The sequence below is a fragment of the Dioszegia hungarica genome (assembly GCF_025882075.1).
Source record: "Dioszegia hungarica strain PDD-24b-2 chromosome Unknown MKK02contig_8, whole genome shotgun sequence".
Classification (NCBI taxonomy): Eukaryota; Fungi; Basidiomycota; class Tremellomycetes; order Tremellales; family Bulleribasidiaceae; genus Dioszegia; species Dioszegia hungarica.
This window is the reverse complement of record NW_026515770.1, coordinates 1,990,127-2,002,497: the sequence shown is the minus strand read 5'-3', so window position 1 is coordinate 2,002,497 and position 12,371 is coordinate 1,990,127. Positions and strand designations below refer to the sequence as shown.

At 56.8% G+C, this 12,371-nt stretch overlaps 6 protein-coding genes across 6 annotated transcripts; 4 read left to right on the top strand and 2 right to left on the bottom strand.

The window, feature by feature from the left end:
- Positions 1–237: 237 nt before the first annotated feature.
- On the bottom strand, positions 238–1,417 carry MKK02DRAFT_33116 (uncharacterized protein; the record flags this gene model as incomplete). Its single annotated transcript, XM_053088657.1, has 11 exons — positions 238–273; positions 306–321; positions 382–491; positions 552–584; positions 654–721; positions 772–803; positions 856–921; positions 951–1,008; positions 1,070–1,138; positions 1,186–1,246; positions 1,313–1,417. The coding sequence occupies 11 exons, from the start codon at positions 1,415–1,417 to the stop codon at positions 238–240; spliced, it is 654 nt and encodes a 217-aa protein (XP_052945542.1).
- An 855-nt stretch (positions 1,418–2,272) lies between these two features.
- On the top strand, positions 2,273–4,322 carry MKK02DRAFT_33115 (uncharacterized protein; the record flags this gene model as incomplete). The annotated part of the gene is made up of 7 exons (XM_053088656.1): positions 2,273–2,303; positions 2,353–2,394; positions 2,451–2,528; positions 2,572–2,853; positions 2,910–3,328; positions 3,376–3,523; positions 3,568–4,322. 7 exons carry the CDS (start codon positions 2,273–2,275, stop codon positions 4,320–4,322), a joined length of 1,755 nt encoding a protein of 584 aa, XP_052945541.1.
- Positions 4,323–4,445: 123 nt separating this feature from the next.
- MKK02DRAFT_26075 (uncharacterized protein) lies at positions 4,446–5,009 on the bottom strand (the record flags this gene model as incomplete). The annotated part of the gene is made up of 1 exon (XM_053087137.1): positions 4,446–5,009. One exon carries the CDS (start codon positions 5,007–5,009, stop codon positions 4,446–4,448), a length of 564 nt encoding a protein of 187 aa, XP_052945540.1.
- A 577-nt stretch (positions 5,010–5,586) lies between these two features.
- MKK02DRAFT_25107 (putative thioredoxin peroxidase) lies at positions 5,587–6,737 on the top strand (the record flags this gene model as incomplete). Its single annotated transcript, XM_053086986.1, has 7 exons — positions 5,587–5,652; positions 5,703–5,759; positions 5,808–5,879; positions 5,926–6,136; positions 6,359–6,471; positions 6,513–6,632; positions 6,684–6,737. The coding sequence occupies 7 exons, from the start codon at positions 5,587–5,589 to the stop codon at positions 6,735–6,737; spliced, it is 693 nt and encodes a 230-aa protein (XP_052945539.1).
- Positions 6,738–7,494: 757 nt separating this feature from the next.
- Positions 7,495–8,853, top strand: MKK02DRAFT_33112 (uncharacterized protein; the record flags this gene model as incomplete). Its single annotated transcript, XM_053088655.1, has 3 exons — positions 7,495–7,572; positions 7,773–8,699; positions 8,731–8,853. The coding sequence occupies 3 exons, from the start codon at positions 7,495–7,497 to the stop codon at positions 8,851–8,853; spliced, it is 1,128 nt and encodes a 375-aa protein (XP_052945538.1).
- A 252-nt stretch (positions 8,854–9,105) lies between these two features.
- Positions 9,106–11,875, top strand: MKK02DRAFT_33111 (uncharacterized protein; the record flags this gene model as incomplete). Its single annotated transcript, XM_053088654.1, has 7 exons — positions 9,106–9,183; positions 9,350–10,249; positions 10,276–10,278; positions 10,347–10,490; positions 10,617–10,754; positions 10,932–11,817; positions 11,862–11,875. 7 exons carry the CDS (start codon positions 9,106–9,108, stop codon positions 11,873–11,875), a joined length of 2,163 nt encoding a protein of 720 aa, XP_052945537.1.
- Positions 11,876–12,371: the final 496 nt, after the last annotated feature.

Genomic DNA, 12,371 nt, shown 5'->3' with positions numbered 1-12,371 from the left:
TAGGCCTTCGCTCGTGCTGGCTGCAGCGCACACTACTAAATCTGCCTACTTGGGAGCTGACTCTCCGCCGCTCTTCTTCTTCTGACCCTCTTTCGACTTCTGCTTCTGCTTCTCCTTCTCTGCCGCGACGTGCTTGTCGACAGCGGCGGTCCCTGCCTTGGCTTCGAGATCTTTGAATATCGAAGGCCACTCGGCGCGCTTGATGGCGTTGACACAAACCTAAAAGCGTCAACTCTGTCACCTGCGGCACGAGTTCCAGCCAAGCCGTAACTGCTGAACTGATTGCGATCAATCGCGAAACGTACGACAGCAGCAGCAATGCTATAGTTGTCAGCTGTGTTACACTTCATGAGGCTCCAGAGGTACTCGTATCTGACTCACTTGGCGAGAATGTTGACAAGGTAGATGAAGGTAGCGTACAGGCAGTAGACCTCGGTATCGATCTGAGGATTGTTGGGATAGAGACCGCGCCATGAGGTGGAGCCGGTGGCCTATCGGCGTCAGCTCTCGCGGCTCGCAATGCGCCGCCTGCAAATCCGAGAGATACTGACCACGACGATGAACAGTTTGAGGAAGCAATTGGCCTGGCTAAGTCAGCTCAATGTACTCGTGCTTGGATTCTCGGCACGCGATGCCAGATGGAAGCTACTGACAAAGATGAAGTAGTAGTCCAGCTCGTCAAGGTTCTTGTTCGACCAAAGTCCGGGCGTGTGCCACATCACTAATCATCGTCAGCTTGCTCTTTCGCCCAGATCAGCAGATGTGGCTAACGTAGGAAGCGCTGTACGCTTGGCCACCTCCACCTAGCTGCATCAGCGAGAACAAGCCTTCGACACTTGGAATGACAGGACATACGCGACATCCGCGGCGGCAGCGATGAGGATGAAACCCCACATGGAGATGGCGAACATTGAGGCAAAGCTGGGGCATCAGCATAGTATCAGACTGACAATGGTATACCGAATACATACACAGCACCCCCAAGCTGTTTCGGCATGTTGGTATTGGCTGCAAATTCAGCTGGTGCCTTAACACACCCGCCAATCCTGGTGGTCGAGGCGATACTTACCGACGTATCCAGATCCGATATTGCCATCGAGGGCATCGTAGCGGTTATGATCGTTTCCGATGTATCGATCTGCTACTTAGTGATGTCTTGTATAGTCACATGGAGATGGTACCTACCGTTGACCTTCTTGAAGACGTCAATGTTCTGGACGAAGACCATGACCCACAGCACCATCATCTGACCGATCAGTGGGACGAAGAGCGTTGAGCACGGACTCAGGCGAAAAGAGACATGGAGACTCACCATGACGTGCGTGCCGATCGTGACCCATGTCCAGATCTGGGCGACCAGCAGCAAGAGCTTGCGGAACGTCGCCTCGCCGTACCAGGATGCTTTGGCTTCCGCCATTGTTTCTTAGAGGTCGTGACGAGTGCGTGGAGATGTGTGAAGTCTGTGAGATGGGAGTGTGGTTGGATATGGATTGGACTGTGCGGGTGATGCGTGATGGGGTAATGAGCGTGATTGAAGATATGGGGAGAGTGCTGTTGAGGGGGGATGTGTGACGGAGCAAGAACATCTACCGATCCCGCCAATGAATGCCCATCTGACAGCTCCTCGGTCGTCCGTCTCAGTGGACGTCTCATCTTTGACACCCTTTACGCCACCCCTGGAGCCATCAGGGGCGACGCCAGACACGTCAGACATGTGAGAAAGGATGAACGAAGCTGAGCGTTTCACGTCAGTGTCGCTCATCAGGCCCCCTTGGAGCATTGGTAGCCTTCGGTTGGACCGCTGATACGTGCATGAGCGCAGCGACTAGGGGTCGCTGAACGCGTGGAGCCCACTGCTCAATAGCTTGATGTATGGTGGCAAGGGAGGCCATCAGTCCAAGTGCTCGATGGCTAAGATTGAAACTCCGCTTTATTCCCGATGTGGCAAGAGATTTTCGGCCCCGCCTCCTCCTCCACTCTTTCACTTGTTGCTGCTAGATTCATACACTTTTTGTATACACAATCCTATAGCTACACTACAGCTATACAACAACCTCACAGCGCAAGCTACTAGCAGCATCAGCACTCAAGCGAAACAGCGAATCCACAGCGACAATGCGTGAGCCGCTATAGCCGGAGATGATGGCGAAGAGGGCCCATAGCTGACCTAGACTCTCCTCGATCACCTACTCATACCTCATCCTATCCGTCTTATACTCGCTCGCTATGATCGTTCCGAACTACAGCTCCCAAGAAGCAGAAGGCGCAGAAGATGGCGTTGGGGGACTTCTTCGCGGACACGAGTGGGTCTGCGAGGTTGACTGGAGGTACGGATAATGACTGATTCTTTAGCCACTGGATCATGGGCCGATGATGACTTCCTCCCTACTGCTCGTAAGCTACACCGTCCGGATGTGCTCCCCGCAGCGGACTATAGCTGACAGCTGCAGCTGCTCCCAAAGACCCGTCCATCCCCAAGCGCGGTGACCCCGGCTACCTCGACGCCATGCCCGACCGTGGTGCACGTGGTGCGTCCTCCACCCATCGAACTGGGCTTGCGCTGACATACAGGCTTCGGCGGAGCTCCCCAGGACCGCGCCGACGTCCCCATCCCCACTGCTCCCCCATACACCGTCTACGTGGGTAACCTCACGTTCGAGACGGACGAGTCTGAGCTCCTCGGTTTCTTTGGCGACCTTACGCCCGTCACTAGCCGTTTGGTCAAGACCGAGGGCAAGTCAAAGGGGTTTGGCTATGTTGAGTTCAGCAGCGTGGAGAAGTTGAAGCAGGCGCTGGACTTGTCTGGGTCGCAGTTGGGCGGAAGGACCGTGAGGATCTCGGTGGCTGAGCCTCGTGAGTTGTCATTTGTGTATATAGTGCTCTGCACAGCGCGAAACTGACGAGTCCAGCATCCTCGAGGAAAGACTTTGCACCCTCCGCAGCTGAGGAGGCCTCGCAATGGCGCCGGACCGGTCCTCTACCCGCTCGTGACGCCGCCCCCGCCCCTCGCCGCGGTACCTCCTTTACCTCATCCCCCGCCGAGGGTGGCGCCGAGCGCGACTGGGGAGCTGCCCGCGGAGCTCGCTTCACACCTTCGCCCCAGGTCGCCCCGTCCTCGCAATTCGGTGGCGAGAGGAGGGAATACGGCAGGGAGAGCAGGGAGAACTCGATGCCTGGTCGATCGAGGGAGGAGATGGGTCCGAGCCAGGCGGATGATGCGTCGGCATGGAGAAGCTCAAAGCCGCTCATCGATGTTCGGGCGGCGGATGCGGGACCGGGGAGGTCGAGTGAGCAGAGCAGCCCGGGCTTGGCGGATACCGAGTCTACCGTGAGCTCGCCGTTCGCATTTTCCTGAATAGCCAGCTGACATTTCAGTGGTCTCGAGGAAGCAAGTTGAGGACGCCGGTGACGGAAGCGCCGGTCCGTTCAAACACTGGCTCGCCGGTGGAGAGGGAATGGAGGAGCTCCAAGCCGGCTGTGGACTCGACGCAGAGCAGTGTCGACGGTGCCACCCCATCAGATAGTGAGCTAGAAGATCTGTTGCAAAAGATATAAGCTGATATTTAGGCCCCAAGATCCCTGCCGCACCCCTTGAGCGCCGAAAACTTACCCTCGCCCCCCGTTCCGCCGCTTCCCCTACCACCGACTCTCCCAAGGTCGACTCCCCCACATCCCGTTCTTCCATCTTCGGCGGAGCCCAGCCTATCGACACAGCCGCCAAGGAGACCGCTGCTGCCGAAAAGCTCAAGAAGCAGGCGGGCGAGCGACGCGCGGCCGAGCACAAGGCGCGCGAGGAGGAAGATCGCGCCGTCAAGGCGTACGCCGAGGAGCGGGAGAAGAAAATCAGGGAGGCGCTGGCGGGCGCTGGTGTGGTGACTACACCCCCTGCAGCTCAGCAGGAGCGTGGTGCAGGCGGAGATCGCGGAGCACGAGGCGGCTTCCGTGTTGGAAGGGGCGGAGGTGGACCGGGGAGACAGCAGAGTGGGGACCGTCAACGGCCACCACACCAGGCTCAGGCACCATCGCAGGCGCCGCCGGCCAGGCAGAAGGAGGCCAAGGCCGCCCCGGTCTACGACTCGGACGGTTTCGTGGTGGCCACAGGCAAGGGATCGGCGCCGCCCCCTGCCCAGTCACCGACGACTGCTGCCAATGCTGGTCAGCCCCGGAAAGAAGTCAAGAAGGGGTTCAGCTTTAGCGCGGCTGTGGCGGCGGGCGGGTTCGCGGACGGTGAGGAGGGGGAGAAGAGCGGAAAGGCAGAGATGAACGGGGAGGGTAATGCTGTGGAGGAGGTGACCAAGGGGGTGGAGGACGTCACTGTCTAGGCAGGGGGGTGCTATATTTTGGAGGCTGGATATCATATTGGATAATCAAGGAGCATAGAAGTAGTGCCAATGTAAATGATAGCTTGACAGATATGGCCTAGATACACCGGTCCATGAAGGCTATCAAGCAAAAGCTACCTCCTCCAGCGACTTCCCATCGATCTCCACCGGCAGCGCCGCAATCACCACGCAGACCCATCTCGCCCCCTCCGGTCCTGCTTCCCAAGCATGCAACGTCCCCCTCTGAACCACCACCTCTCCCACTCGTACCAACACCCGCTCCTCCTCATCTGTCCCATCCGCCCCCTTCTTCCCCGTCGGCGTGATATGCCAGACACTCCCGCCGGTGACGATATTGTAATCCACCGAGTTGGTCCGGTGCATGGGCACCTGGAAGCCGGGCTTCAGGTCGGTCATTTGACAGTTGACACCGTTGGGCATGAGGACGCCGGGAACGCGGTCCATGGCCGCCGTGATGTCTTCGGAGGAGAGGTAGGGGGTGGAGGTGGTTGGGCAGCCGAGGGAGGAGTGCAGGGGGACGACGGCGGCGCCGGAGAGGACGGGACGGAGGGGGACAAGGTCGGTTGTTTGGTTCACGGAGGAGCCGGGGGTAGAGGAGGGAAGGTGAGAGGTGACGATGCGCCGCACGGGCGCGGGCCAGGTAGATCCGGTGTGAGGGGAAGACATTGTGAATAGTCGTGCGTGGGCCGCTGGAGGGCTCCACGATTGGATGCTCTGTGCTTATATAGTCCGGCGCTGGCGAATATGGGGAGACAAGGTGATGATCTCCTGGATCCTGCCAGCCTGGCTTGCTTAGACTTCGCCTGCATAGCAACGGGTCTCGGACCTCGAAACTCGGTGAATCTTCATGCCGAGGCGAGACTGGTGAGGAATGTAACGGAAGTGATCGCGGGCCTGCGTGCAGCCTTCCTTCGGTCGTGCAAGACTTCATTGTAAGAGTCCTGAGAGGCGGTGTGAGCCTATCTGTAGCCCGGCTCACCGTGTCTTCTAGCTACATGCTCAGATCACTAAAGGCGACTGCAGCTGAACACCAAAAGAGGGGGAGAGTGGGGGAAGCGGGGCTCCACATGGGTTATTTGGAAAAAAAAGTTGGATGGCGCGATCGCCTCCACTCGTGAGATCACATCATGCAAGGACAGCGCCGAGAGAGTCAAGGGCAGCGTAAGAAGCATCCCCTTTGTCTCCATCATACATCTCTCCAATCCCTTTCTAACAACTACTAACTACCACAACATCAATCAAAATGGCGCTCCGACTTGGTGACACCGCTCCCGACTTCACTGCCGAGACTACCATCGGCAAGATGAAGGTGAGTCAGCGCGGATGGGGATTGGCACCTGGATGACGCTGATCAATCAGTTCCACGAGTACATCCAGGGCTCGTGGACCATCCTCTTCTCCCACCCCGATGACTTCGTGAGTGTCCCGCCCCTCGATGTGTTCAGAAAGAGAGCTGACTCCCAGACCCCCGTCTGCACCACCGAGCTCTCGGCTGTTGCCCTCAGCTACGCCGACTTCCAGTCCCGAGGCGTCAAGGTGGGCTATCTCCAATAGATGTAGAGCCTTCTAGCTGACTGGCAAGCTGATCGGTCTCTCCGCCAACAACGTCGAGTCCCACGGCAAGTGGATCCAGGACATCAACAAGCTTGCTCCTGATGCGCCCGAGCTCGACTTCCCCATCATTGGTGATGAGGACAGGAACGTCTCCACCCTCTACGGGATGCTGGACAACCAGGACAAGAGCAACGTCGACAAGAAGGGGTTGCCTTTCACTGTCCGGACCGTCTTCATCAGTGAGTTTGGTTTTCCACTCTGGGGTCGGAGCGTGGGTCAATTTGAGCTATGGAGGCGCCGCTGGTCAAGCTGCCAGCGACTTGGGAGGAGGAATGGAGGATGGCGCCGTCCTGAGGGAGGGAGGGACGGAGCGCAGCTGAAAATGAGCTCGCGAGGGCGGCTGGAGCTCTATGGCTGGAGCTACTCGTTTTGTTAGCCAGGGCTGAGCTGACCTGGCTAAGTCGACCCCGAGAAGAAGATACGTCTCACCCTGGCTTACCCCGCTTCCACCGGCCGCAACTTCCCGGAAATTCTCCGAGTCATCGACTCTCTCCAGCTCGGTGACAAGTACAAGGTATGTCTACAACTCTCGAGGTCCATCTGTCGGGCAACAAGCTGATCTGTACGATTACAACTCCGGCGAACTGGAATAAAGGCGATGACGTAATCGTGCACCCGTCTGTGCAGGGCGAGAAGGTCAAGGAGCTGTTCGGGGACGACGTCAAGACCGTCTACGTGAGTTGTCTGAAAATTTGAACATTTTAAGGGGGTTGGCTGAAAAGTTAGCCTTACCTCCGTTTCACGGCCGACCCGTCGACCAAGGGCAAGGCTAGTGCCTAGATCTGCTAGAGGAGGGCGGAATTGTAGAGCATGAAGCATATTCTAGAGCTTAAGCAGGATCGGGGGAGAGGAGAGGTCGGATCTTGCTGACGGCCGAAACGCGGTTCCTGATACTCATACTTAAGCATCTGATGATTCTGGCTGTTGGAATATCTACAGAGATAGTAGATGCATGGGACCAGCCGGGAGTCTGCTTATCTCGAGCGAGAGCAAAGGCTTGAGCTGCACAGAGTAAAGCTGAAGTGTGAGGTGTGTGGCAAAACCTGAAACACCGCGTGTTTCAGATGAGACACGTCCTTCCCCTTGCGTTTCATCTTTTCTCATTCGTTCCCATCTGTTCCTATCGTGTATACAGACCCTCTCCCGGGTCTCCATGGCAGGTCATCCCTGTCCTTGAGGGTCTACGACTTTGCTATGCGTTCAGTAAGTACCAGAACCGATGTTTCACTTGACAGCTGGCAACCGAATAGCTTCGGAGCCGAGCGTGCGATCGGTCGCGACTGTCGCGATTGTCGCGACCGATTGCTCTTGATGGCTATCGATAGAGATCTGTCAGCTGACACATACAAGGGATGGGTATAGAAGGCGACGGGTGTGGATCAGTTCCTAGAAATAGGATATCAAGTGACAGAACTTGGCCTAGACCCCGTGACGCACCTCGGCGCGCGGTCAGCATTTCTGATCCACCTTCGCCACTTTGGCACCACTACCTTCTATTCGACATCGGTTGCCTACTATCTGCCTTAGTACAGCCACCATGCCTCCCACAAGGATTAGCAAGAAGCAGCATGGAGGACCGACCGAAGCAAAGAGGGCAAGGACGTCTGGGGACTCTGTGAGTACGAAGACGAATGGGAAGAGACGCTTGCGATCCACAACCCCTCTCCACTTTTTTCACCTCCTCCATCTCCACTTCCCTACTTGATCATGTCTCACGGCACGCTATCCTTCTGCAGAGGACTTTGATACCTTCTCGACGTCATGCTTGCGCTCTGACCCGCAGACACACTAGTCTGGGTCGAGCTGATACGCCAGATCGCCGCTGTCCCCGCGTCTCTGGACATCACCGCCTACCCCTACGTCCTCTCAGTCATCATAGGCCAGTCCTCCCTCTCCGCTCTCACGATTCTCGCTCGATGCAGCAAATATACCTGCCAAGCTGTCATTCCCAAGCTATACCGCAATCTTCGCCTGAGCACCAGCCAATTCGAGCAGCTCATCGAGATTGGTCACGCCCCGTCGAAGCGGGGCTCAACATCGGGACTGCTCGGTCGATCGTTCTCTCCATACCTCCGCGAGGGTCTCCAGCATGTCCGCCATTTACACATCACCGATCTCACTTGCCAATGGGTCGTTCCACCCATCCCGCGAGGCTGTCTCTCGCGCGTCACGAACGTCACGATCACGCTCACCGCGGACGACTGGCGTACTCAAAGCACCCTTCCTCTCCCATACAAGCTCCTTGAAAGGCTGTCAAAAGCACTGCGTAACTTCACGATCATCATCAATCCTTCGTACTCCTTCACATGTCGGTACCCATACATCCCACCGGGCACCATTTACGACTTCGTCACTGGCGCCTCGCTGACGGCGCTGACTGTCGTCTTTCGACCCGGCATCCTTGCTATTTTCCAGAGAGATGTCCTCACGCGGCAAGGTGTCGTCCATGAGTGGCCTCTCAGCCACCGTCTGAGGCCCCACATTCCGCTTCCATATACCGTCCGCCTGGTCGCCGCCGAGTATTCCGGCTATGTCTTTGCTCCAGCAGGATCTGCCGATACCATTGCGATGGGTCCTGTCGCAGCTACAGGCGGAAATGCAATGCTTGATTTCACTTCTTGGCTGGATGCGCAGGAATCTGGGGCCATGTTCAGCGAGCAAGACGAGGCGGTGCTTAGGAGGATGGATCGGGTCTTTGGCACAGTTCGCAAGTACTCGGTATGCAGGATAAGTCTGCGCCAGGTGAGAATAGTCAGGCTGATTTGTGTAGTAGATGAGATTCCTCGGCCAGCCTGACTCGGAACAGCGGCTATGTATGGGTGATGGGCGTTCTAGAGGCGCGCACGAAACCAAGCGGGGCAGCAGTATGGATGGCGGGACAGACGCAGTCAAATGAGTTTCAAGGTTCATACGATTAATACGAACATGCATGACCTCACGCAACCTCATGGACTATATGAGTACCACCATTCTTCGAAGTATAGCTGCAGCGGCCACTACTGCTTGATCCCGCTTGATGCGCCACAAGCTAGCTATCCCATGGCGAAGGTAATTTGGTCACGTGCTTCAGGTGACACGCGTCCCGCTAAACGCTGAGTTTCACTTTCCTTCACTTCTTCAATCACCTCTCATCCTCAATACAACGACCATGCCAACCAAGAAGACTAGCAAGGAGAAGCGAGGTGGAGCGGCCAGAGGGAAAAAAGCCAAGGCAGCCAAGGATACCGTGAGTGCGATGGGAGATCCGGATCACGCGCGCTGTCATCACCCTCCTTCTTTCCCCTTCCTCGCCTCCTGAGCCGAAGATATGCCAATATCCTCGTCGTGCCCTCTTGACGTTGCGTCGTACGAGCTACCTTGCAGTTCATATGGGTCGTGCGCTGACGTGACAGGTCACCTATGACGCCCCTACTCCGTTCGCATCCGCCACACTCGACGTCACCAGTCACCCCTACATCCTCTCCCTTATCATCGACCACACCCCACTCCCTACCCTCTCTATCCTCGCGCAATGTAGCAAATACACCTGCCAGGCCGTCATCCCCAAGCTATACCGCAAGCTCCGCCTCACCACCAAACAATTCGACAAGCTCATCGAGGTCGGGAACGCTCCGTCAAAGCGTGGGTCGATGTCCGGTCTGCTCGGCCGTTCATTCTCGCCGTACCTCCGGGTGGGGCTCGAACACGTTCATCACCTCCATATCGTCGACTTCTCCCCTCAATGGGTCATGCCAAAGATCCCCCGAGGCGCTATGGCGAATGTGATCACCGTCGTGCTCGGCTACGAGCCCCACTACGTCTGGCGTCGACGTTTCACCTATTCGCTGCCCGTCGAGGCGCTCAGTCGGATCTCGAAACACATACGCGACGTCACGATTATCACTCGCAACACATACGGCTTGTATCCGGTCCTCACCAGACACATGGACGTGTACAAATTCGTCAAAGACGGTGTGCGGAGCGTGACATTCGTATGCCAGCCGGTGGGGTACGAGACCCCGGAAGGGTGGCGACGAACGGAATACCTCGGCCCGAAGTGGAATTACGCTTTCCCCAAATCCGCCAACAACCCATCGCAGTATGCTGTTCGTCTCATTGGCGGCAATTACCCCGGCCTCGACACCCCTCTGGCGCCGCAAACGGTCAACTCCGAGCTCGCGCTATCGTTGCACGCCGACGCCGCTGCCGAAGGTACCACCATGCTCTCTTTCACAGCGTGGCTCGACGTCGAGGACAATGAAGCCATCTTCGGGTCGAAGGAAGTGGCGAGGTTCAGGAAGATCGATGCGGGCGTTTAGGTCATCGACTGAAATGCCAGGCGGTGAGTCAGTGAGTCTCCTCGTTTTATCTGATCCTACGCTGACAAGCTTTAGTGTGTATATGATCCAGCTCTTCCCATATTACCGAATCAGCGGCGTTCGATGGGTGTTCCGCGGGGATGTGCATATTGAGGAGAGGCAAAAGCAGCAGGCAGGTAGGGCTAGAAGTAGTCAGAGAGCGAGCAATTCATTATGTGTGTATGTATATCCATGCGTGAGCTTCTGGTCCATCAGCGCCCTCGGCCAGCTCCCATGAGATTGGTCGCAGCTGCAATTCGACAGGGCAGGGCAGACTGGGCAGATTTGATCACGTGATTGAGGTGATACGCGACCGGCCAAGAGCTGGGTTTCACTTTCCTTCGCTCCATCAACCGCCTCTCATTCTTCCAATCCCAACATCATGCCGCCCAAGAAGGGCAGCAAGAAGGCGCAAGGAGAAGTAGCTGGAGGAAAGAAATCCCAGGCAGCTGAGCAAACGGTGAGTCCTATCGAGACGTGGGCATGGCCGGATTCTTCGCTCCTCCTGATTCCCTTCCTTCTCTTGGCCTCCCCCATGGACCCAGCAACCCACAGTATCTGTTTTGGGTTCTTGGCCCTACATCATGAGGAGTCTAGATGTCAAGACAAATCGAGAAGAGTCCAGCTGACGAGATAGGTCGCCATCGACGATTCCATCCCCACCGCCGTCCCCGTTCTCAACATCACTTCACACCCGTACATCCTCTCCCTCATCATCGAGCAGTCACCCCTCTCCACTCTCACAGCCCTCGCCCGCTGCAGCAAATACACCTTCCAAGCCGTCATTCCCAGACTTTACCGCAATCTTTGGCTCAGCACCACCCAGTTCGAGCAGCTCATCGAAATCGGGAACGCTCCGTCCAAGCGCGGTTCGATGTCGGGTCTTCTCGGGCGGTCTTTCTCACCATACCTTCGGGAGGGGCTCCAGCACGTCCACGCCCTCCATATCACCGATTACTACGTGGAATGGGTCATACCGAAGATTCCTCGCGGCGGTCTTTCGAACGTCGCCAGTGTCTACATATCGTTGAGACCCAGCTGGTGTGCCCCGCACGATGTCCGACTCCCGTCGGACATGCTCACACGCATATCACGGAGTATACGGACGGTCACATTCATACTCTCAGCAAATTACTGCTGCAATTTCCACCCGACGATCAACCCGTCCTGCCAATCGAAACTGGTCACGAATGAGGGTCTGCGAGCCGTGACGATTGTCTTCCGCCCGAATCACCACTTGTCTGGACCCCCACGTCGATGGACACACAACGTGCCCCTGTCATCCGACGTCTGGCCTCTGTATACCCTCCGCCTCGTGGGCGCCGCGCACTCCGGCTACGTCCTTTATCCGCCCCCAGCTCAAGCAGGCCAGGAGACCACCTCAGACGACCAGGCGGTCGGTCCTATCGGCAACACAACCTCAGACTTCGCTACCTGGATGGACGAGCAGGAGCCTGGGGCGGTGTTCAGCGAGAAAGAGGAGGCAGAGCTCAGGAGGATTGATCGGATATATGATTCTGAGAGTGAGTGATCATGAGACGCGGTAAGTACCATCTGATTGCGCAAGCAAGTGTATGCTAATTCTCCTCAGTATAAGCGGCCTTCAGCTAGCCACGTGGCTGTCCTGGTTCCGGTCCGATTCACGCGTTCTTTCCACGGCAAGGCGAAGGAGAGGGAGGGGGAATGTGCAGGTCTCGACTCCGTTCGGTTTATTATTACTTCAGCTGTCCTTCATGTATGTGCATAACGATCCTTTGTTTCGATGCGTTTGACCACATGCTCCACTCTGACGTTCTCTCCAGTTCGGTTCTCTCATTCTGAATGGTCCCACAGCTGCTGCGCTGCTACGATATACGGTCGGCCGCACCGCCCGCCATGCATGCGAGCTGTCGGCCGAAAATAACGTAACCTCCCAAACTGACCAAGGTCCGGCCGGGCGGAGCTTGCTGAAACGAAATCAAGTCTTGGTGAGGAATTTTCACGACTCATCCATCTGTTGACGCTGATAAGAGGGTATTGACAGGGGTATATAAGGGTAGGGGGGCAAAGGGAGGAGAGGTGTATCCACCCTCATCTA